Source organism: Sebastes fasciatus, chromosome 20, assembly GCF_043250625.1.
Source record: "Sebastes fasciatus isolate fSebFas1 chromosome 20, fSebFas1.pri, whole genome shotgun sequence".
Taxonomy (NCBI): Eukaryota; Metazoa; Chordata; class Actinopteri; order Perciformes; family Sebastidae; genus Sebastes; species Sebastes fasciatus.
In genome coordinates this window covers 13693922-13717547 of record NC_133814.1, presented here as the reverse complement: position 1 = coordinate 13717547, position 23626 = coordinate 13693922, and the positions used below count along the sequence as shown (strand labels likewise).

General features: G+C 41.4%; 3 protein-coding genes across 3 annotated transcripts in view; all 3 read right to left on the bottom strand.

Annotated features, from left to right (window-relative positions):
• Nucleotides 1–1355: 1355 nt before the first annotated feature.
• LOC141758101 (sulfotransferase 1C1-like) lies at nt 1356–2914 on the bottom strand. The gene is made up of 3 exons (XM_074619202.1): nt 2442–2914; nt 2183–2363; nt 1356–1610 (listed from the first exon to the last, which is right to left on the bottom strand). Exons 1-3 carry the CDS (start codon nt 2553–2555, stop codon nt 1498–1500), a joined length of 408 nt encoding a protein of 135 aa, XP_074475303.1. The 5' UTR covers nt 2556–2914; the 3' UTR covers nt 1356–1497.
• Nucleotides 2915–3005: 91 nt separating this feature from the next.
• LOC141758099 (sulfotransferase 1C1-like) overlaps nt 3006–23626 on the bottom strand; it is a 34132-nt gene continuing 13511 nt past the window's right edge. The window contains exons 2-6 of the mRNA XM_074619200.1: nt 13516–13945; nt 8558–8686; nt 4115–4212; nt 3954–3985; nt 3006–3910 (exon numbers count right to left, since the gene is read on the bottom strand). Of these exons, the coding sequence (XP_074475301.1) occupies nt 3670–3910; nt 3954–3985; nt 4115–4212; nt 8558–8686; nt 13516–13702 (687 nt within the window). The 5' untranslated portion in view covers nt 13703–13945 and the 3' untranslated portion in view covers nt 3006–3669. The remainder of the gene's footprint in view (nt 3911–3953; nt 3986–4114; nt 4213–8557; nt 8687–13515; nt 13946–23626) is intronic.
• On the bottom strand, nt 14209–22948 carry LOC141758093 (sulfotransferase 1C1-like). The gene is made up of 7 exons (XM_074619193.1): nt 22190–22948; nt 21531–21659; nt 18714–18811; nt 17463–17589; nt 16965–17059; nt 16706–16886; nt 14209–15205 (listed from the first exon to the last, which is right to left on the bottom strand). Exons 1-7 carry the CDS (start codon nt 22374–22376, stop codon nt 15093–15095), a joined length of 930 nt encoding a protein of 309 aa, XP_074475294.1. The 5' UTR covers nt 22377–22948; the 3' UTR covers nt 14209–15092.

The following is a 23626-nucleotide window of genomic DNA, read 5'->3' as shown; positions in this document are numbered from 1 at the left end:
ATAACCTTTTGTTGGCTGCAGTAGTTTTGTGTGTATTGGATTCCTAAAATCAAGGACATTGGATTAATTTCTAAATCCTTATCAAATATCTTTTCCATTTCACATAGTATTTCAGACCAGTACTTCTGTAATTTATGACACAATAAACAGACTATTAATAAAATTACACAAGTGGAAAATGATATTGCACAGTGAGAATTAAATGAATTTCCACCTGAAAAAATCAGGTTATTGTCAGTTTTTGGTGTGTAAGTGGTCTACTGGGAGCAGTGCTGGTTGTGGAGTCTGACAGCTGCAGGAGGTGGAGGACCTGTGATAGCGCTCCTTCACACACTTTGGGCGGAGCAGCCTGTCGCTGAAGGAGCTCTCCAGTGCTGAGATGGTGTCCTGCATGAGGTGGGAGTCATTCTCCATCATGGATGACAGTTTAGCCATCATCCTCCTCTCTCCCACCACCTCAAGAGCTGGCCTTCCTGATCACTCTGTCTAGTCTCTTCCTGTCCGCAGCCGAGATGCTGCTGCCCCAGCAGACCACTCCATAAAAAACGGCTGATGCCACCACAGTGTCATACAAGTACACCTGCTTCTTGGGATTTTTCATGTTATGTTCCCACCCTGCAGCAGTCTTTTGTTTTTTAGGCCAAGTAAGCCTCTCACCCTTGTTTTGATGGTTTGATTAACAAAGGTGCTACAAACATGATCATCAAACTGCCTCTGACTCCACCACCTTAGTTTGCTTGCCGCTTTCATTACATTTAAGCAATTACTCTGAAGTTAGAGGTTATGTTATAGATTACATCATGCTTTCTTAGTGAGATTAGTTGAATTTTTGGGGAACTTTCTCACACTTTGACGTAGTAATGATCATGTGTTTGTCTGCAAACTTAGTTTAAGTGACCAAATTACGCGTCCTTTCCCACTCTGATTTATCCATTTTCTCTTTATCAGGTACAGAGAAATAGAGATGTAGAAAAAAAAGGATCTTATGGGTTGGAGAGAACGAGGTGGAGAAGAGAGAGATAGGAAGCTATAAACCAAAGAGGGGAAGCCATAGTGAGCCAACCAATAGAAGAGAGAGGAGAAAACAGGAAAATGTACAAAAAAACAATAAAAGTTGTCAAAAAAATCTACATAAACATAGCCTCTATATAAGAAAGGAGATTTAATCCAAATGAAGGGAAGTATCCCTGTCTATAAAGTATTAAAATATCCTCTACAGGCTCCATGATGTCAGCAGACTCTGTTGGAGGTCTCATGACAGAAACTGGGCGCGTCCACTCAGTCACAACACTTTTGGTCTTATATATTGTTTACGTGATAAGCTGCAATAAAGTGATGATTACAAACTCATGTACTTGTATTGTGGAGCCCATTTTTATTGATCCTTTAAACGTACATTTGGATGGTTTTCCTCCGTATCTACAAATCAAGAGGCAAAGTGATTACAGTGTTTAACATCAAGGCTCAAAAAATATTTTTGTTTTGGCATTTAGCTCGTCAAATGTTGGTCCTGAATGGTATGTTGACATCCTTCATTTGCTTTTTGTAGTCTTCATCAAACGTCTTTGTTTGCTCGGGTGTGAAATGGTTTCTCCAGTCACCTACTATACCTGTAAAGAGAGAAGATACAGGAGAGAATACAACAGTGTTAGATATATAAATCAATTACTTTATATGTTGTGATTGGCAAATAACTGAGAAGCAAGTTCTTTCCCTAAAAGCATCTATTGTTGAACAGTAGGGCAACTAATGAATATTTTCCTTATCGATTAATCTGCCAATTATTTTCCCGATTAATTGATTAATTGGTTTATGAAATGTCCCAAGCTGATGTCTACAAATAATCCAAAATTAAAGAAAATCAAATTACTCCACTACAAGATAAAGAAAAACCATAAATAGAAAATTGTTTCAGAATAATTTTCTGCCTAATCGACTAATCATTTCAGCTATATTGAGCATAAAGTTCTCATAAACTTAAAAAAAAAACAAGAGCAAATTTAGCAAATCCAGGAACCTCTAGGGGGCGCCACCACACTGTATAATGTGAAGTACAGGGAGAAGACAAAATATGACACAATACAATAACAGAGTAGTGTGTAATGTCTTTGTGAAGCTTATAATGTTGATTTAAAGGAACAGTGTGTAGCATTTCGGGGGATCTTTTAGCAGACTGATGCACCTTTTCTCATGAAGGGGGAGATGGTCTGATCAAACATAGGTACTGGCATGAAGGAGTAGTTGGTCATCGGGTTCTCCTTCATGATCTTGAAGGACGTGAGCTCCACAATCTGGCTGATGACCTCATCAGAGATCGACAAGTCCAGGTACCTCATGATGCGCTCCACTTCACGCCGAGGATTCTGGGGAAGTAAATATGAGGTAAGAGTATGTATGTACAACATGCTTTTGGTAATACTAGGTGCATACGTTCTCTGTACCTCTTTCATGTCCTCATAGAAGAGGTAAAGGATATTCTTCTTCTCTCTCTCCAGCCAGTAACCTTTCACATGATCGTACCAGGAGCCCCATGCCACTGTAGAAACAGAATTCATATATATATATTCATATTACTCCCAGTACTGTAGAAGGTTTTAAGTTGTTACAAATGTTTTAATAATATTAATAAATATATTTATCTTTATATATCAATTATAAGTCATTGGCTTTTGGGTTGCCAGGTTGTGTCATTAATAAATCTTTTTTTTTTTTTTTTTTTTTTTACAAATTTGCAACAAGGTCTGCAGCATAGGTCTACAGTTGCACATGTTAGTAAGTTGCTAATAAATAGATTTTGTTCCATGAATTAAAGATGCTAAATACAGGATTGGGAGCATTTCTATTGCCTCTCAACGGCTCTCAACATGGCGACGGCTAAGCCGGGCAGCTCGCGGCTAACGGTGCTAACAGCGCTGACAGTGCTGACAGAGATAACGGTGTTAACCTGGGGGGAACCAGAGGGTGGGAGCTACGCCTCTGCGACGATGCAGTCGGTATGGACGGCGTTATCAGCTGTAACCGCCGTATGAGAGCAGTGCAGAGCGGCGGCCGTGAGTTACGCAGTGGGGCACACCCATATGCACTAAAAGCATGTCTGGCGGGCCCGGCGATGTCAACAAAGCACGGAGAAGCTCTGATTACAACACACACAGAGGGAAGGTGACTTCATTCTCTGCTCAGGTAGGCATTACTCATCTATATCTTTACATAGCAAATAGTTGTTTGCAGCTATATTAATGCTCTGGACATCGTATTTAGCACCTTTAAAGAACTACAAAAATCAAAACAAGTGTGATGCTGCAGCAGGTTAAATACCAGTTGAAGGGATTTTTCACAATCTGGCAACCCAAAAGATGTTATTAATCTCTTTCTGATCTGCAAAGCAATAGCTAATGATTAGCCTTTAGTAAAATTGCCTCAATAGAGAGTGGATATGGTTGATATCAACCATTTGATATACTATACCTGAGCATTTGCAACAGGATTGAAATGTAAGTATAAAAGTACACCAGTTGAAATTCTTTTGTAGATCTGAAGGAACATTTTCTTCTGATTGGCATCACCTTCTCTCTGCAGCCTCGCAGGGTGCTGCTAATCCTGTCATGATCATTGAGGCATACTAAGTTTCTCACAGGGAAAAACAGTGAGGTAAGGAAACCTTCTAAGGTGTCATGGTTTGTCATCCACCTCTTTTACATGTTTAAATTTGTTAAAATACATGAGAGCTTCTGGCTGGTGGAGTGGGTGAATGTACCAGTGTGGTGGTAGTTCAGTTCTGTTAGAAGCTTTGTGCAAACAGAAATAACCAGTTTGAATGAAGGTAAGATGACACTCAGGAATGTGATTTAATCCACTTACACTCTCCCCGCATGAACTTGGGCATGTAGCCCTCCCAGGGTCCTGGCTCAGGCGCGGTCAGATTCATACGGTCAAAGTAGTAGTAGCTCACCATGTTGTCTTTGGCGTTGCGTGCCACGTAGATAGTCTGTACACACGATCAGGAGGGACATATAAAAATGATTTACAACAATGCAGACAATGGGTAACTTAATGTGGCAGTAGCAATAAAATTCACTGCAGGATTTTGCTCTCAGTTGACTCAGTTAAGTCTTACCTTGCACTTGTTTTCCCAAAATGCAGGAGGCACCAAGTGGAAAGCAAGATGTGTCTTGATAATTCTTGGAGGATCCATGGTCTTCAGAAGATCAAGACCTGAAAGAAGTTCAGGAGAGAGGATATATGAAAGAGTTGAAACACACTTTTACATACTATTTCAGATTCCATGTAATGCTTATGTGTAAGTCCCACTAATGCACAGAGATGGACTACAGCTGCTTTATGACCGTCAACTGATTAACAAGATATTAATTAACAAACATATTTCTGAAAATGTCATATTAGCTTTTTCTTAAAGTCTAAGTTGCTACCATCAACCCTCGTAGGCCGCCATTTCCAGAAAAATAACTTCCTAGCACCAGACAAAAAGACAAAGTTAGCCAACTAGCATAGTCAAGCATCTAGCAAGGTAGCCAACTCAGGAGGTGGTTTTCTTTTTGTCTTTGATAGTTTTTATTTGTTTATTGCATGTTTTAAGAATGGATGATTTTTAAACCAGGTATATATTTTAGAGCTCACTCTGCCCTTTGACTCGTGCAATCAGAAACTCCCTGCAGCTGCAGAAAGGCACGCTCACCCGTGCAAAATTAACATTCGCCTCCCGTTCACTTCCATTCTATGCGATCTAAGGGGTGAAAAAAATGTGCTTCCTGTATCGAAGCAAATTCACATCTTCGCATTCGGGTGGACTTTTTCAGTTCAAATATTGCCTCGCCTGCATTTTGCACATGGTCGTGTCTAGAAGGTAACCCTGAAATTGCAAAAAACTCTTGCAAGACTCGCTGCCCGACGCCCTATCCTAACTTTAACTATTCGATGTCAATGCCGAACCTTAACCATCTTGCGAGAGTTTCACAATTACAGAACACCTGTTACCTTCTAGACACAACCCTGGCAAGGAGTCCGGCCACAACACGGGTGGACGGCCAGTGGTTGAACATTAATTCCCCTCTTTTTAATTGGACTTTTAGATTCCCTGCTTATTGTTATTGCTGGACTTTGATTCATTTTATCATCCTGTTTTAACTGTTTGTACAGACTTGTCCTATGGTATGTTTTGGTACAGGAGGTTGCACTTCACCAATGGGACCAAAAATCCAATAAGCATCCATCAAGGAGGACAAAATACTAGCATTTCACTTGTTTAATTGGCTCACATCACAATAGACATACGCTTATGCGTTTCAGCAAGGAGCCTTCTTCAGAGCGTTGGAGTATACAGATTCAGTTCATTAGATCTTGCTCCCTAGAGGGCGCTGTTAAAAAATGTTGGTACTGAAATTTTCAGAATTGGGGTCAGAGGTCACCTACAGGGTCATTTCAAGAGTAAAGACACTTGACATTAGGTGAGAGGACTTTTAATGTTTTACATGCCAAAATGTAAATATCCAGCTCTTCTGTTTCTCTTTTAGGCTTTAACACCATGTGTTTAGCTAGAGTTTAGATTTTTTCTAGGCTACATGTGGTTGTTAGCTTAGTCGCTAGCAAAAAATCCCAGTTGGGGATGCTTGTCACGTTCTCTTTGGGGTTGGTTGTCACATGTGACTGATAGTGAGTGACTGACATAAGGATGAGTTGAGTATTATTATATAAGAATAAAAAATGCACTTAAGGGAATGATTTTTCTCTTGATGCAGGAGATTTAGGTTGTTGTATTTCAATGAAATTTCACTTTTTAAATTCATTCTTAAGATTGCCTCCATGTTTTATTTTCCCCATTAAAATAACATAGGACCAACCCTCAATGTTGTCACAAGAGCACAAGACATATTTGACAGACCATATCTTTAGAATAAGCTTAAGGAGAGTAAGGTCACTCCATTTCTGCCTGACATGTTATGCTTTTATTACACATTTAAACGGAGTCTATTAAGGATACAGTTTTTGAGGGATTCAAATGAAAGTAAAAAGGGTGACGACCAACTCTGTTCTCCCCAAATATACACAAGGGCAGAGTTCACACACAGCTGGGAGTGGGATCCAATTATTTGGAAACCAATCACTTTTCTTTCGTTTACGGTATATTTTAGAGTATAATACATTTTTACTTCAACTATTTTTCTTGTATACTTGTGTCTTGGCAGCCAACTAGACTGTTGGCAGGCTATTAAAAATCCTCCATCTAGGTCTGACTGTCAGATCTCAAATCCAATTCCTGGAGGAATGTTTTCATTACAGCTTTTTTCTATAAACTAGTAAACCATAAACATTTCACTCAGTGCCAAAATGCCTAACCTGACCAACGGACAGGCTATGTAAATGTCAAGGGGATGTAGGATTTAATAATTTACAGTAAAAGTAAGGAGTTAAAGAGTCTTGGGCTCCAGTTTGTTCAGGTTCTTTAAAATCTGGGGAAGAGCAGCACGGGTCTCCAAGACCACTGGATTCCACTGTTATCAGGCCATTAAATAGGCGTTATCAGTTGCTATAAGCCCCATTGATGTGGGTCAGCAGGGGCCTGGAGCCCAAGATTCTTTAACTTACTCCCTATTTTTACTGGGTAAATTATTAAATCCTACGTGACATTTACACAGCCTGTCCGTCGGTCAGGTTAGGCATTTTGGCACTGCGTGAAATGTTTATGGGTTACTAGTTTATTGACCCTGTTTAAGATGGTAGAAACAAACTGTAATGAAAACATGCCTCCAGGAATTGGATTTGAGTTCTGACAGTCAGACCTAGATGGATGATGTATTTGGAAAAGATAGCTTAAGTTTTAGAAAAAACTAGTGGACACAAAGTGCACTTGACGATGCACTTACAGACGTAGGCAAAGTTGTTGGTACCCTTCCGTTAAAGAGAGAAAAACCCACAATGGTCACTGAAATAACTTGAAACTGACAAAAGTAATAATAAATAAAAATTTACTGAAAATGAACTAATGAAAATCAGACATTGTTTTTGAATTGTGGTTCAACAGAATCATTTTAAAAAACAAACTAATGAAACTGACCTGGACAAAAAATGATGGTACCCCTAGAAAAGATGTAAAATAATGTGACCATAGGGACATGTTAAACTAAGGTGTGTCCTGTAAATAGCATCACAGGTATCTTCAAACTTGTAATCAGTCAGTCTGCCTATTTAAAGGGTGAAAAGTAGTCACTGTGCTGTTTGGTATCATGGTGTGTACCACACTGAACATGGACCACAGAAAGCTAAGGAGAGAGTTGTCTCAGGAGATCAGAAAGAACATTATAGACCTTCATGTTAAAGGTAAAGGCTATAAGACCATCTCCAAGCAGCTTGATGTTCCTGTGACTACAGCTGCACATATTATTCAGAAGTTTAAGGTCCATGGGACTGTAGCCAACCTCCCTGGACGTGGCCGCAAGAGGAAAATTTATGACAAATCGAAGAGACGGATAATACGAATGGTAACCAAAGAGCCCAGAACAACTTCCAAAGAGATTAGAGGTGAACTCCAAGGTCAAGGTACATCAGTGTCAGATCGCACCATCCGTCACTGTTTGAGCCAAAGTGGACTTAATGGAAGACAACCGAGGAGGACGCCAAATCATAAAAAAGCGAGACTGGAATTTGCCAAAATGCATATTGACAAGCCACAAAGCTTCTGGGAGAATGTCCTTTGGATAGATGAGACAAAACTGGAGCTTTTTGGCAAGTCACATCAGCTCTATGTTCACAGACGAAGAGATGAAGCATCCAAAGAAAAGAACACTGTACCTAATGTGAAACATGGAGGAGGCTCGGTTATGTTCTGGGGCTGCTTTGCTGCATCTGGCACAGGGTGTCTTGAATCTGTGCAGGGTACAATGAAATCTGAAGACTATCAAGGCATTCTGGAGCGAAATGTGCTGCCCAGTGTCAGAAAGCTTGGTCTCAGTTGCAGGTCATGGGTCCTCCAACAGGATAATGACCCAAAACACAGCTAAAAACACCCAAGAATGGCTAAGAACAAAACATTGGACTATTCTGAAGTGGCCTTCTATGAGTCCTGATCTAAATCCTATTGAACATCTGTGGAAGGAGCTGAAACATGCAGTCTGGAGAAGGCACCCTTCAAACCTGAGACAGCTGGAGCAGTTTGCTCACGAGGAGTGGGCCAAAATACCTGTCGACAGGTGCAGAAGTCTCATTGAGAGTTACAGAAATCACTTGATTGCAGTGATTGCCTCAAACGGTTGTGCAACAAAATATTAAGTTACGGGTACTATCATTTTTGTCCAGGCCAGTTTCATTAGTTTGTTTTTTAAAATGATTCTGCTGAACCATAATTCAAAAACAATGTCTGATTTTCATTAGTTCATTTTCAGTAAATTTTTATTTATTATTACTTTTGTCAGTTTCAAGTTATTTCAGTGACCTTTGTGGGTTTTTCTCTCTTTAACGGAAGGGTACCAACAACTTTGCCTACGTCTGTAATTAAAGATGGTCAATACAATCACACACATACAAACATAACCACCTAAATACACACCTGAGGGGATGGGTGGTGGATAGAAATTCTCCAGGAAAGGAAAGCGGATGGGCATTGGGGCTCGCCTGCAGGCCTCAGCATCTCCGTTGTGAAGGAGCAGGTCGACTATCTCCTGGGTCCATGTGGTCCCTTATGTCCCAAAAACACAAATTAACACTGAGTGGAAGGAATAGGATACTTTCCATGTATTGAATCTCACCAGTTTGAGGAGAAACCCCCCCTTACATCCTCACCAAAATAACCAACACATTAACTCCTAGAAGTGAGTTCTTTTGTGTCTTTTCCGCTTTCTGACAATTTTACTGAAATCACCACCTTGAAAGGACAAACTTGAGGATTTTGGGGAAATTCTATCCAGCTAAACACTGTGTATAAAAAAAAAGATTTAAGGGAGACATTGATGTGAATTGTAGTTTCTGTTATGGATGTCCAAAAACTGTTTTTATTTTGGAATTGCTCAATTGTGAAGATTTTCTGGCAAAAGTTGTACTTTTATAACTGAGAGTTTTGTCTTACTTTTTGTTTTGTTTGGTCTCCTGGAAAATGATACACAGAAAAACACTTGTGTACATGTTTAATCTTATTATTTTTATTATAATGGCTAAATTCCATATCCACAAATGTAAATTCCCTTGATAATATAAAATGTTGCTATCATAAGATATAAAGGAGAAAAAAAAATGTTTTCAAAGCCCGGCACTCTTCCTGGGGGCTTGTGGGCTGTCAAAGTTTACACGATAATAATGCGTTAACGCAAATTCGTTTTAACATCAATAATTAGAATACAATAATATACATTGTTCTGCATAATGAGTACTTTTATGTTTGGTACTTTAAGTATTCAGATGCTAATATTTTTGCACTTTTACTTTTGAATGCAGGACTCTTACTTGTAACAGAGTATTTCTACATGCTCTGAGGTGTAGACATAGTAATACTGGTGTTATACTGCTGTTAAGTCCTTAAGCTATTCAGACACCTGAATGTACACAAGCATGGGACTAAAGTGCTCTGAGGTGTAGAGATAGTAAACTCCAGCAAAACGCCTGCTTCAAAACTCTCTCACATTACTCAAAAGGTACAGCCACAACACATCCATTTGGGGGAAATTCTATCCAGCTAAAAATTGTGTTTAAAAAAAAAGATTTAAGGTAGACATTGATGTGAATTATAGTTTCTGTTATGGATGTCCAAAAACTGTTTTTATTTTGGAATTGCTCAATTGTGAAGATTTTCTGGCAAAAGTTATGTGCTTTTATAACTGAGAGTTTTGTCTTGCTTTGGAGGAATGTGTTGTTTGGTCTCCTGGAAAAATTATACACAGAAAAACATGTACATGATTAATCTTATTAGGGCCCGAGCACTTCGTGCCAGGACACCGTGGACCCAACGGTGTCCTGGCACGAAGTGCAAGGAACCTATTGTTTTTCTGGGGATTTTAGGGCCCGAGCACTTCGTGCCAGGACACCGTGGACCCAACGGTGTCCTGGCACGAAGTGCAAGGAACCTATTGTTTTTCTGGGGATTTTAGGGCCCGAGCACTTCGTGCCAGGACACCGTGGACCCAACGGTGTCCTGGCACGAAGTGCAAGGAACCTATTGTTTTTCTGGGGATTATTATTTTTCCACTGGGAGATCGCGTTTTTGGGACCTTAGCCATCCCCAAAAACTCACCAAAAGTGGAGTATGCGTCAGAACTGGTGGGAAATTCAATGTTCTGGAGTGACTGGACTCGGGTGTCTCCAGGGGGCTCCATAACGCCCCCTAACGTACGCAGTTTTTCAGAGAAAGTTTCTTCGATCTTCACGAAATTCAAGTATGTCATTGCTCACGCCCTCATATCTGGATTAAATGATTTTGAGATTTTTTCGGCAAACAGGAAGTCAGCGATCCTGGACTTCCTGCGTTTTTTTAAAATTTACGAACACATGTTTGAGGACTTTAGGATGCACAAAAACTCATGAAACTTTACACGCACATCCAAACTCGTAATTCCTTTGATTTAGTGGTGAAATTTTGCTTGGGCGTGGCATGTTGGCACTCTAGCGCCCCCTTATGTCTTTTAGCCTTTGAACATGCCTTTGACACCCTTGGGATACTCGAAAACTCATGAAACTTGGCAAAACGATGGACACCCGTAAACTTTACGTGAATGTAAAGCGATTGGGCTTTGCGTGTTTAGCCGGCTCCATAGCGCCCCCTAACGCGTTGAAATTGTAACTTTGTCAAAGTTGATCCGATATTCATGAAATTTGGTATGCATATCCCACTCATCATTTGAAACATATTCCTCATTGGGTTTCATTAGCTCCGCCCACCCAGAAGTCGGCCATATTGGATTTCATGTCATTTTTAGCATTTTATAGGACGCGTACTTTAACGAACTCCTCCTACAGATTTAATCAGATCGAGTTGAAATTTGGTCAGGACCATCTTAAGACCTTGAGGATGAAAAGTTATTAAAATGGTGAGTTTTCACTTAACGACCTGACCGTGGCGTGGCGGCCATTTTGAGCCATTCGCCATGAAATGGAAAAATTGATATCCGCGCTCCGGTTTCACCTACAAGTACAAAATTTGGTAGACAGATGTAAGATGTGGAGAGAAACAAAAAAGCCTCTTGGAGGTATGCCCAAAACTCAACAGGAAGTCAGCCATATTGAATTTTATGTGCGATTTTGCCCATTTTTCGCCCATTTCTGGGGGGTTTTGTAGGCCGCGTACTTTAACGAACTCCTCCTACAGATTTGATCAGATCGAGTTGAAATTTGGTCAGGACCATCTTAAGACCTTGAGGATGAAAAGTTATCAAAATGGTGAGTGTTCACTTAACGACCTGATCGTGGCGTGGCGGCCATTTTGAGCCATTCGCCATGAAACAGGCAGTTATTGTAACTCAACTGTACATAGTCCGATCTGCCCCAAATCTCTCAGGTATGATGGTGGACCACCATGATGACATGTATATGAAAAAATATACTCATAGCCCCGCCCCAAGACGTTAGCCCTGCCCCCTTTCATATCTCATGAACCGTTTATAGTAGAGTCTTGTGGGATGTGTCATATCACTCAGCAGAGAGTGGGTTAACCCTAACTCAACTGTACATAGTTCGATCTGCCCCAAATTTCTCAGGTATGATAAGGGTCCAGTCCTGATTATATGTAAATGCAAAAATATAGTCATAGCCACGCCCCCTACACATTAGCCCCGCCCCCTTTCATAACTCATGAACCGTTTGTCGTAGAGCAGGGGTCTCAAACTCGCGGCCCGCGGGCCAATTGCGGCCCGCAAGACGATATTTTGTGGCCCCCACCTTGATATGAAAGTTTAATGTTAGTGCGGCCCGCAAATTTTTTTTTTTTTTATAAAGTTTTTTATAAAGTTTTTTTTGGGGGCATTTTTTCATTTTTATTGACAGGACAGTGGATAGAGTCTTGGAAAGGGGGGAGAGAGAGAGTGGATGCGGAAAGGGCCACAGGCCGGATTCGAACCCGGGCCGCCGCGGTCAGGACCAAGTCTTGTTACATGGGCGCCCGCTCTACCAACTGAGCTAACCAGGCGCCCTCGACCCGCGAGTTTTATGTGAATGGCAGTTTGCCGTTGAAGGTCCCTTTGTTGCGCGAGCCCGAGCTGAACGAACCTACCAATCACAGTGGGGTATATGGCTCCCGGGGACGGGCAATCGGCCGGGCTTGATGCAAGCAGAGAAACATTTCACAACAACTGTGGCGGCGCCCGTGTAACATCGCATAAGCTTGATTAAAGCTTGATTTATACTTCTGCGTTGAATCGACGCCGTAGCCTGACGTGCACCTCTCCAGAAATGTAACTACACGTCGCGGCGACGCAGACCGCAACAGCTGTGATTGGTCCAGTCTCTCAGCGATGCTGAGCGGCCAGGACCCCGGACAACCACAGAAAGTTCTACTTCTCTCTGCCTCCATCTTTTCAATGTTTGTTCACACAAATCCACTCAGATATATTTTCTCTTTTCGGCGTTGCAGTAATGTCAGTAAAAGTTCTGTGGTTCAACAGTTATTAGCTCCAACTCCGCTCAGTTTCTGTTTGTAGTACAAGAAGAAGAAGGAAACTCATAGAGACGCCGCCGCCAACTAGCGGTTTGGTGGTGTAATTGCAGAGCAACACAAACACAGCAGGCACAACTTTATTGCGGAGTGACACCAAGTGGAATGAATATATATCTTGTCACACAGCCCCAATCATGTCTTTTTCAAAGCCTGCAGTGAAGAGAAAGGTTGGTGACGAGCACAGACAATTTCAGGAAAAGTGGGAGACGCGATAGAGGCCATGTTCAGAAGAACCGTTCATGTTCTTCAATGTTCCATTAATGTTCAGGACAGTTCATGTTCAGAAGAACCCATTCAAGTTAAAGAACTGTTAATAATGACGTTTGAGAAGATTGTTTTTTTTTTTAACAAAGCTTTTTTTGTGGAATACCTGATGCGACCCAGCCTCACCCAGACTCTGCCTCCAGCGGCCCCCAGGTAAATTGAGTTTGAGACCACTGTCGTAGAGTCTTGTGGGAGGTGTCATATCACTCAGTAGAGAGTGCCTGTTTCATTGGTGAAGGTTATGCCCGCCCCCTACACATTAGCCCCGCCCCCTTTCATAACTCATGATCCGTTTGTCGTAGAGTCTTGTGGGAGGTGTTATATCACTCAGCAGAGAGTGCCTGTTAAGTTGGTGTTGTTATCCCCGCCCCCTACACATTAGCCACGCCCCCCTTCATAACTCGTGAACCGCTTGTCGTAGAGCCTTGCGGCAGGCGTCATGGCGCTCGTCAGAGTTTCGGTTTCACGGTGCCCGGCCGCGTCGGTCGGCGTCCCGCCAGCAACCCCGACCCGCGAGGAGGGGCGAGGGCCCGTTCATCGCTGCTCGCAGCTTTAATTAGGGCCCGTCCAAAACTGATTACTCACGTAGACCTGAACTGAAGTACCTGCTTTGGGGTAGGTGGCGATGAGGACGTCTGAGGGGTCAGGACTGAAAGCCCAGATGTCGTCCCAGTTGTCGGCGATGTAGCTCTTTAGAGGAACCCCTTTGATGGAGATGAGAGGGAAGCGGGTGAGGGATGGGCTCGCCTTCAGAATGGCTTCGGTGAAGGACAACTGTTCTTCCTCCGACATGACTGACAAAAGTTGCGTTAGTCGAGAAAAATCAGTCAAGAATCAGGAGCCAAAATTTGATTGTAAAAGGGCTCAAGAGAAGCCGGTATGTTGGTTCTTCCTGATGTCCTGTCTTCCGCAGCTCCTCTCTCAGCTAGCTTTTGGTCCTCCTTTGTCAAATATTTACTTTTTGAGTTGCTTTTGTAGGTTACACCATTTGTTCCTCAGGGCACCAAACAGCTAGCATCGGCCCTGAGGCTCCTCCTTGATCAGTGTTTAAACATCCTTGTCACCCTTTTTCTATCTTTGTAGAATAGAGTGCAGAACCTCATTAGAATTTAAAGCAACCTGAAGCTTGAATTTTGAGCAAAGTTAGATGAAAAGTCTAAACTGTAGTTTGTTTACGTGTGAATTTACAAAAGTGAACAGAGAAATAATTATTAAAAAAACACATTATTTGCAATCAGGCCGGACAGAGCTGTAGCTTAACAGTAATGACTCGGTCTGAAAGGAATTAAACATGCAGACAGGATGTTTTTGAGAGAGTTTTGCGAGGAGATTTAAAGAGATAACATGAGGAAATAAGCAAAAGGAAATTACAAAACATACACAGATGCAGTGTGTTAAAGTTTACAGTACAAAATGCAGGTTTACAGCATGAACAGTTTACCAGCATGTACAGCCTCTGGTTGGTTGATTCAAAGTTACATTGGCAGCCAAGTAAGCAGTAAAATCAGACCTGGCACTGGACCCACTGTTGTGACTAAAGGGCATGCTGACCTCTGTTATTATTTTACAGTGTCAGTGTGACGATTGAGAGGTTACTCATTTTACAGCTAAACAGTACACTACAAGATGTTTCTGAAAACATTATATGAAAGAAATAGGCATTACAGTAACAGAATATTGATTCATATTTGATCAGCGCTGCCTAGTTTGACTGCTTGATCAGAGTTTGTGACCGACTGACAGCTGCTCAGAGATGGCAGGCTCCAGCTCGGCTCTGATTGGTTGTTTTCCTCCAGTCTGTGAAATCTTACATATACCATTAGGAGCACAGGAGGACACCGGAGGACACCGTAGGACACAGGAGGACACAGGAGGACACATGATTTTTTTCAGATTACCTGTCTCATGCACTACTGTCAGGATATGGTGACCGTTTTATAAAAATATTTTTTTTAATCGTATTTGCTCCATTTATATATATATAGTTTACGTGATAAGCTGCAATAAAGTGATGATTACAAACTCATGTACTTGTATTGTAGAGCCCATTTTTATTGATCCTTTAAACGTACATTTGGATGGTTTTCCTCCGTATCTACAAATCAAGAGGCACAGTGATTAGTGCTTAACATCAAGGCTCAAAAAATATTAGTATTATTTTTTTGTTTTGGTATTTAGCTCGTCAGATGTGGGTCCTGAATGGTATGTTGACATCCTTCATTTGCTTTTCGTAGTCTTCATCAAACGTCTTTAATTGCTCGGGTGTGAAATGGTTTCTCCAGTCACCTACTATACCTGTAAAGAGAGAAGATACAGGAGAGAATACAGCAGTGTTAGATATATAAATCAACCAATTATTTTCTCTATTAATTGATTAATTGGTGTATGAAATGTCCCAGGCTTATGTTTACAAATGGTCCAAAAATAAAAAAAAGTCAAATTACCACACTACAAAATAAAGAAACGATGAGGCAATTACCAAAATAGAGTCAGATTAATTTTCTGCCTATAAACTAATCAATTAATCGACTAATCATTTCAGCTATATTGAGCATAAAGTTCTCATAATCTATAAAAAATAACATAAGCAAGGGCAATAAATCCAGGAACCTCTAGGGGGCGCCACTACACTGTATAATGTGAAGTACAGGGAGAAGACAAAGTATGACACAATACAATAACAGTTGTGTGTAATGTCTTTGTGAAGATATAATGTTGATTTAAAGGAACAGTGTGTAACATTTCGGGGGATGTATTAGCAGAAATGGGTTGTGTCACTCATTCACTACTCCCTACTCACTAACCGGGTCATTTTCTCAGCGACATCATTGCTGTCGCACAATTAAAACGTGACAGATTAGCGTCTGCTGCTGCTGGTAGTCCATCCATAATAAATACTGATATGTATTTTTGTGTGTGATGCGCTGCTCTGCTCACATTAAATAAAAAAATTTTGCACCACAACTCATGGATTCGTCTTAATAACGCTGCTCTCTTTCCTCTCGTCCGTCTGCTATTTTCCTTCAGCGCAATGCATGATGGTATATAGTGCTCAGTTAATAACATCATTGTCTACTACTTTTCACGGTGCATTGTGGGATACATTCAGTCCACTATGTAGGATATAATAATTGTCATATATACATTCGGACAGCACTAAAAAATGGAAAACTCACTGTATAGTAATCACTTGAAACTAAGAATAATTTCAGTTTTCGTTAGCTTTGAATGAGCCCTTCATATCTACATAGGGAGCGGGTCCTCTACACAGAGTCCGCCATGTTGCTCCACCATGTTTCTAGAACGGACAAACCAAACTCTGGCTCTAGAGAGAGCCTTTCACATTTTTACGTTACCTGAAGGCCACCGTAGTTCTCCAACACGCTTGTGAAACTGCGGTAACGTGAGCAGCAGAGTGCAAAACCGTGGTACCGCCAACAGCCGTCTGACTTCCATTGGTCCTAAAGTAGTGTTATTATGGTACGGACGGCCGGCAAACAACGTTACCACGGTTTTGCACTTGGCGGCTCACGTTACCACAGTCTTAGAAAGGTAGGAGAGAGCGTAGGAATACTCAGCTGGTTGCAATCTGCAACCACACCACTAGATGTTGCCAAATCCTACACACTGTACCTTTAATAGGAGTGGGACGAGGTGTTCATGATATTGTATTCACCCACTGCAGATCAATCAACCTATTTGAAACATTGGTACATGTCTTGCCCTGCTCATTTTTTTTGTATTATTTTGATCAATATCTTGTTTCTGTATCAGACTAGGGGCAGACTGATGCACCTTTTCTCATGAAGGGGGAGATGGTCTGATCAAAAATAGGTACTGGGATGCAGGAGTAGTTGGTCATCGGGTTCTCCTTCATGTTCTTGAAGGACGTGAGCTCCACAATCCGGCTGATGACCTCATCAGAGACCGACAAGTCCAGGTACCTCATGATGCGCTCCACTTCACGCCGAGGATTCTGGGGGAGTCAATCTGAGGTAAGAGTATGTATGTACAACATGCTTTTGGTAATACTGGGTCCATACGTTCTCTGTACCTCTTTCATGTCCTCATAGAAGAGGTAAAGGATATTCTTCTTCTCTCTCTCCAGCCAGTAACCTTTCACATGATCGTACCAGGAGCCCCATGACACTGTAGAAACAATGAACAGTTAATCCACTTACTTTCTGGGACAGGACTGCAGGGAATCTGGATAAAATGTCCATTTATTAACAACCTGCTGATATTTACAACTGCTGGCTTGATGTATTACTGCAATAGTCCTTATAAACAACATTTCTAATTGCAGACGTCCTGGGTGCAATTAGTACCAGTGAGGTAAGGAAACCTTCTTCTAAGGTGTCATGGTTTATCATCCACCTCTTTTACATGTTTAAATTTGTTAAAATACATGAGAGCTTCTGGCTGGTGGAGTGGGTGAATGTACCAGTGTGGTGGTAGTTTCTCGGTTCAGTTAGAAGCTTTGTGCAAACAGAAATAACCAGTTTTGAATGAAGGTAAGATGACACTCAGGAATGTGATTTAATCCACTTACACTCTCCCCGCATGAACTTGGGCATGTAGCCCTCCCAGGGTCCTGGCTCAGGCTGGGTCAGATTCATCTTCTCAAAGTGGTAGTAGCTCACCATGTTGTCTTTGGCGTTGCGTGCCACGTAGATAGTCTGTACACATGATCAGAGGGACATATAAAAGGGATTTACAACAATGCAGACAATGGGTAACTTAATGCGGCAGTTGTGTTTTTTTCCCATGTGACGAAGTGACAAATGGGGACAACATTGGTCCTGTGATCCAGGCGGGAAGAAATTCTTTGTAACAAAGGTCAACATGTCACAGGACTCTGTTGGCTGTGGGTACTCATGGCCGCACTTCACCCTTAAATGTTAAACTATCCACACACTCGCTGTAGAATCAAAACGGCCGCTAATCTGGTGTGTTTTCAGTGTAATGATGCCGCTAAACGGGCTTTAATGTAATCGCTCGAGTAATTACATTACAGCCCGTTTAACAGCTGCCGGCTGCAGCGTTCTCGTTCAAAACTGGACCAATTGTCCCCATTAGTTACTTATGGCACATTTCCACCAAGCAGTCCAGTTCAGTTTATTACAGATTAGAACGGTTATTTTTGCGTTTCCATTAGCAGAAGTTGTGGATGGTCTCAATAGAACTATACTCCATTCTTGATCCCAGTTCAGTCGAGGTTGCAAGCAAGCTGCGCCGATAGATGGTGGAGCTAAAACACTGCAGACCACTGATTGGTCACTAGCGTGACATGTGACATCTTGCACAAACCCAACATTTAGCCCAACTTCCGCCAATAGCGACTGCAATTTTTAATTCACTCAACACAGATTTTAAAACATGGCAGCTCGCAAAACTACACCGCTACACTTGACACATTACGTTCACTACGCCGTACAATTGACGAAGTGCAGATCCACTGTTTGTTTGCTGTTGAAATGATTCAGTGTTGAATCACTGCAGTTGAAGATGATGTCGTTGTCGCTACGGCGATCAGCTGAGAATCCCGCCTACACTGAGGGAGTACTATCTTCTGTTGAAATATAGAGAAAAGGACCTGGCACCAAAAGTGAGTCGAGTCGAGCAGAACCGTACCATGCAGGGGCTTTTTAGACACAAAAACAATAGGGTAGAAAAATACCGAAGTTACCCTTTAACCTCTCACCCCATTTACGTGCATTGTATCACGAACCTTATCCCCTATTGTTCAGTGTGAAGCAATAAAATTCACTGCAGGATTTTGCTCTCAGTTGCTCTCAGTTACCTTACACTTGTTTTCCCAAAATGCAGGAGGCACCAATTGGAAAGGGAGATGTGTCTTGATAATTCTTGGAGGATCCATGGTCTTCAGAAGATCAAGACCTGAAAGAAGTTCAGGGGAGAGGATATAAGAAAGAGTTGAAACACACTTTTACATACTATCTCAGATTCCATGTTATGTTTTGTGTAAGTCCCACTAATGCACAGAGATGGACTACGGCTGCTTTATGACCGTCAACTGATTAACAAGTTATCTTTATGCTAGCTGTAGCTCCATCACTGTACAGACATAGAGTGGTATCTTCTCATCTAACTCTCAACAAGAAAGCAAATAGCCTAAACATATTTCTGAAAATGTTTTTACCTTTTTCTTAAAGTCTAAGTTGCTACCATCAACCCTCGTAGCCCGCCATTTCTAGCAAAATAACTCCACCTGCTCGCTGCCTAGCACCAGACAAAAAGACAAAGTTAGCCAACTAGCATAGTCAAGCATCTAGCAAGGTAGCCAACTCAGGAGGTGGTTTTCTTTTTGTCTTTGATAGTTTTTATTTGTTTATTGCATGTTTTAAGAATGGATGATTTTTAAACCAGGTATATATTTTAGAGCTCACTCTGCCCTTTGACTCGTGCAATCAGAAACTCCCTGCAGCTGCAGAAAGGCACGCTCGCCCGTGCAAAATTAACATTCGCCTCCCGTTCACTTCCATTCTATGCGATCTAAGGGGTGAAAAAAATGTGCTTCCTGTATCGAAGCAAATTCACATCTTCGCATTCGGGTGGACTTTTTCCGTTCAAATATTGCCTCGCCTGCATTTTGCACATGGTCGTGTCTAGAAGGTAACCCTGAAATTGCAAAAAACTCTTGCAAGACTCGCTGCCCAACGCCCTATCCTAACTTTAACTATTCGATGTCAATGCCGAACCTTAACCATCTTGCGAGAGTTTCACAATTACAGAACACCTGTTACCTTCTAGACACAACCCTGGCAAGGAGTCCGGCCACAACACGGGTGGACGGCCAGTGGTTGAACATTAATTCCCCTCTTTTTAATTGGACTTTTAGATTCCCTGCTTATTGTTATTGCTGGACTTTGATTCATTTTATCATCCTGTTTTAACTGTTTGTACAGACTTGTCCTATGGTATGTTTTGGTACAGGAGGTTGCACTTCACCAATGGGACCAAAAATCCAATAAGCATACATCAAGGAGGACAAAATACTAGCATTTCACTTGTTTAATTGGCTCACATCACAATAGACATACGCTTATGCATTTCAGCAAGGAGCCTTCTTCAGAGCGTTGGAGTATACAGATTCAGTTCATTAGATCTTGCTCCCTAGAGGGCGCCGTTAAAAAATGTTGGTACTGAAATTTTTCGAATTGGGGTCAGAGGTCACCTACAGGGTCATTTCAAGAGTAAAGACACTTGATATGAGGTGAGAGGACTTTTGATGTTTTACATGCCAAAATGTAAATATCCAGCTCTTCTGTTTCTCTTTTAGGCTTTAACACCATGTGTTTAGCTAGAGTTTAGATTTTTTCTAGGCTACATGTGGTTGTTAGCTTAGTCGCTAGCAAAAAATCCCAGTTGGGCATGCTTGTCATGTTCTCTTTGGGGTTGGTTGTCACATGTGACTGATAGTGAGTGACTGACATAAGGATGAGTTGAGTATTATTATATAAGAATAAAAAATGCACCTAAGGGAATGATTTTTCTCTTGATGCAGGAGATTTAGGTTGTTGTATTTCAATGAAATTTCACTTTTTAAATTCATTCTTAAGATTGCCTGCATGTTTTATTTTCCCCATTAAAATAACATAGGACCAACCCTCGATGTTGTCACAAGAGCACAAGACATATTTGACAGACCATATCTTTAGAATAAGCTTAAGGAGAGTAAGGTCGAGGTCATTTCTGCCTGACATGTTATGCTTTTATTACACATTGAAACGGAGTCTATTAAGGATACAGTTTTTGAGGGATTCAAATGAAAGTAAAAAGGGTGATGACCAACTCTGTTCTCCCCAAATATACACAAGGGCAGAGTTCACACACAGCTGGGAGTGGGATCCAATTATTTGGAAACCAATCACTTTTCTTTCGTTTACGGTATATTTTAGAGTATAAATACATTTTTACGTCAACTGTTTTTCTTGTATATCTATGTCTTGGCAGCCGATTAGACTGTTGTCAGGCTATTAAATAGGCGTTATCAGTCGCTATAAGCCCCATAGATGTGGGTCAGTAGGGGCCTACTACACCCACTAGTAGGTTTTATCATGGCAGGCTTTTCACATGGTAGATCATCGAAAGAAGGTGTAAAAGAACACAACAGCTACCTCGGCTGTAGTAATTATGACAGGAGTGGAAGTGAGGTGCCGTAGACAGTGTGAGACTCCATTAGTGGTGGAGGTTGGAGATGGATGGAACACAAAACACAGGGTTTTCACTCAGGAGTGTTTGCATCCCATGTGAAACCTACATGTGTAGTTGTCTTTGTGTTTGTCGTTATTTTAACCCAAAATACAATGTTTTTCCCTAAACTTAACTAACTGGTTTGTTCTTGCCTAAACCTAAAGAAATATTTTTGTTTGTGTTCAAAATGTGACATTTCAGTCAGTTTTACAACATGTTAGAACATGTTGCTTTTAAGTTTCACTTTTGGATTTGAGTTCTGACAGTCAGACCTAGATGGAGGACGTATTTGGAAAAGATAACTAAAGTTTTAGGAAAAACTAGTGGACACAAAGTGCACTTGAAGATGGACTTAATTAAAGCTGGTCAATACAATCACACACATAACCACCTAAATACACACCTGAGCGAATGGGTGGTGGGGAGAATATCTCCAGGAAAGGACTGCGGACAGGTGTTGGGGCTCGTCTGCAGGCATCAGCATCTCCGTTGTGAAGGAGCAGGTCGACTATCTCCTGGGTCCATGTGGTCCCTTATGTCCCAAAAACACAAATGAACACTGAGTTGACGGAATAGGATACTTTCCATGTATTGGATCTCACCAGTTTGAGGAGAAATCCCCCCCTTACATCTTCACCAAAATAACCAACACATTAACTGCTAGAAATGAGTCCTTTTGTGTCTTTTCAGCTTTGTGAGAATTCCACTGAAATCACCACCTTGAAAGGACAACCTTGAGGATTTGGGGGGAATTCGGTTCCCCTTTATTGCTTTTCTGGAAGAAATTCATATCAATTTGAATGTTAGCCCTCACTCTTCAAGAGGATAGGTCTGAAATGGTTACTGGTTTGCTTGATCTAGTTAATTTACTTTTTCAATGTTTTTTTGTTTGTTTTTGTCAGCTTCAGGTGCTCATCATGTTCTGCAAACACATTCTCACTCCCAATTCGGCAAATACAGCAGCTTCTACACAAATACGTCATCTCTGCACCACTCTATAAAGTTAAGGAAATGTATTCATAAATTCTATCCAGCTAAAAACTTTGTTGTGAACTGAAGTACCTGCTTTTGGGTAGGTGGCGATGAGGAGGTCTGAGGGGTCAGGACGGAAAGCCCAGATGTCGTCCCAGTTGTTGGCGATGTGGTTCATGAGAGGAACCCCTTTGATGGGGATGAGAGGGAAGCGAGTGAGGGAGGGGCTCGCCTTCAGAATGGCTTCGCTGTAGGACAACTGTTCTTCCTCCGACATGACTGACAAAAGTTGAGTTAGTCGAGAAAACCACGAATCAGGAGCCAAAATTTGATTGTAAAAGGGCTCAAGAGAAGCCGGTACGGTGGTTCTTTCTGATGTCCTGTCTTCAGCAGCTCCTCTCTCAGCTGGCTTTTGGTCCTCCTTTGTCAAATATTCCCGGTTTGAGTTGCTTTTGTAGGCTACACCATAGATCCCATCAATCTGCAAATATCCTCCTCCTAGATCAGTTTTTAAACATCCTGTCACTCATTCATTATCTCTTCTATGCGACTACCAGCCAGGAATTGATTAGTTTGGTCTCCTCTTGATGTTGTCTTCTGGTTTTTCAGCCTCAATCCTCTCCAACATCTGACAAAACAATCCCCCCTTAACTCCCCGCTGAAGCCTAAGTGCTTCAGAAAATGTGTTTCTCTTCACCCTCTTTCTATCTTTGTAACCTGGCCGTCTGAGTGCTCCTTGTACCAGGTTCTTCTGTTTCTGCGATCACTGGAATTTGCACAGGCAGACCTACACTAAAGTGCCCTTATGTAACATTCCCAGTTACGTATGACTTCCACTTTTGCTCACAATACTATCTAAACTGTAATTTGAGGAAGGAACAAGGGCGGGTCTTACAACACCACAGGGAGGCAAACTACAATCACACACCAACAGTACAAAAGATTGATTGAACATTGCTCAACAAATGAGGCTTGAATCTGTGTCAATGTTTCTTATTAATAAGATCTTTTTTTGTGAGAGACAGAAAACATGTTGACACTCTCCAGCTGAAACATTTAGACCCAAACTTTTACAGTAAAAATGTCAGTAAAAGATAACTTAAAGATAGCTTTTATAAGCTTGCAAAGTATAGGAACGTTTTACATTATGTAGACGTGCAGCTAGACATGAAAGTTGAGCCAGAAGCAGTTTGTTTAAAAAATACATTCCAGGAATTCCCTCTCAATTTCCTGCTGAAGACAGAGACAATATTTTCACTGAAAATAAGCTCAGCGTGACAGTTACCTCATTAAGCTTTCCATGATTTTGAATTGGACATGCAGACAGGATGTTTTTAAGAGTTTTGCAAGGAGATTTAAAGAGATAACATGAGGAAATAAGCAAAAGGAAACAAGTTTTGAAATTACAAAACATACACAGATGCAGTGTGTTAAAGTTTACAGTACAAAAGGCAGGTTTACAGCATGAACAGTTTACCAGCATGTACAGCCTCTGGTTGGTTGATTCAAATTTACATTGGCAGCCAA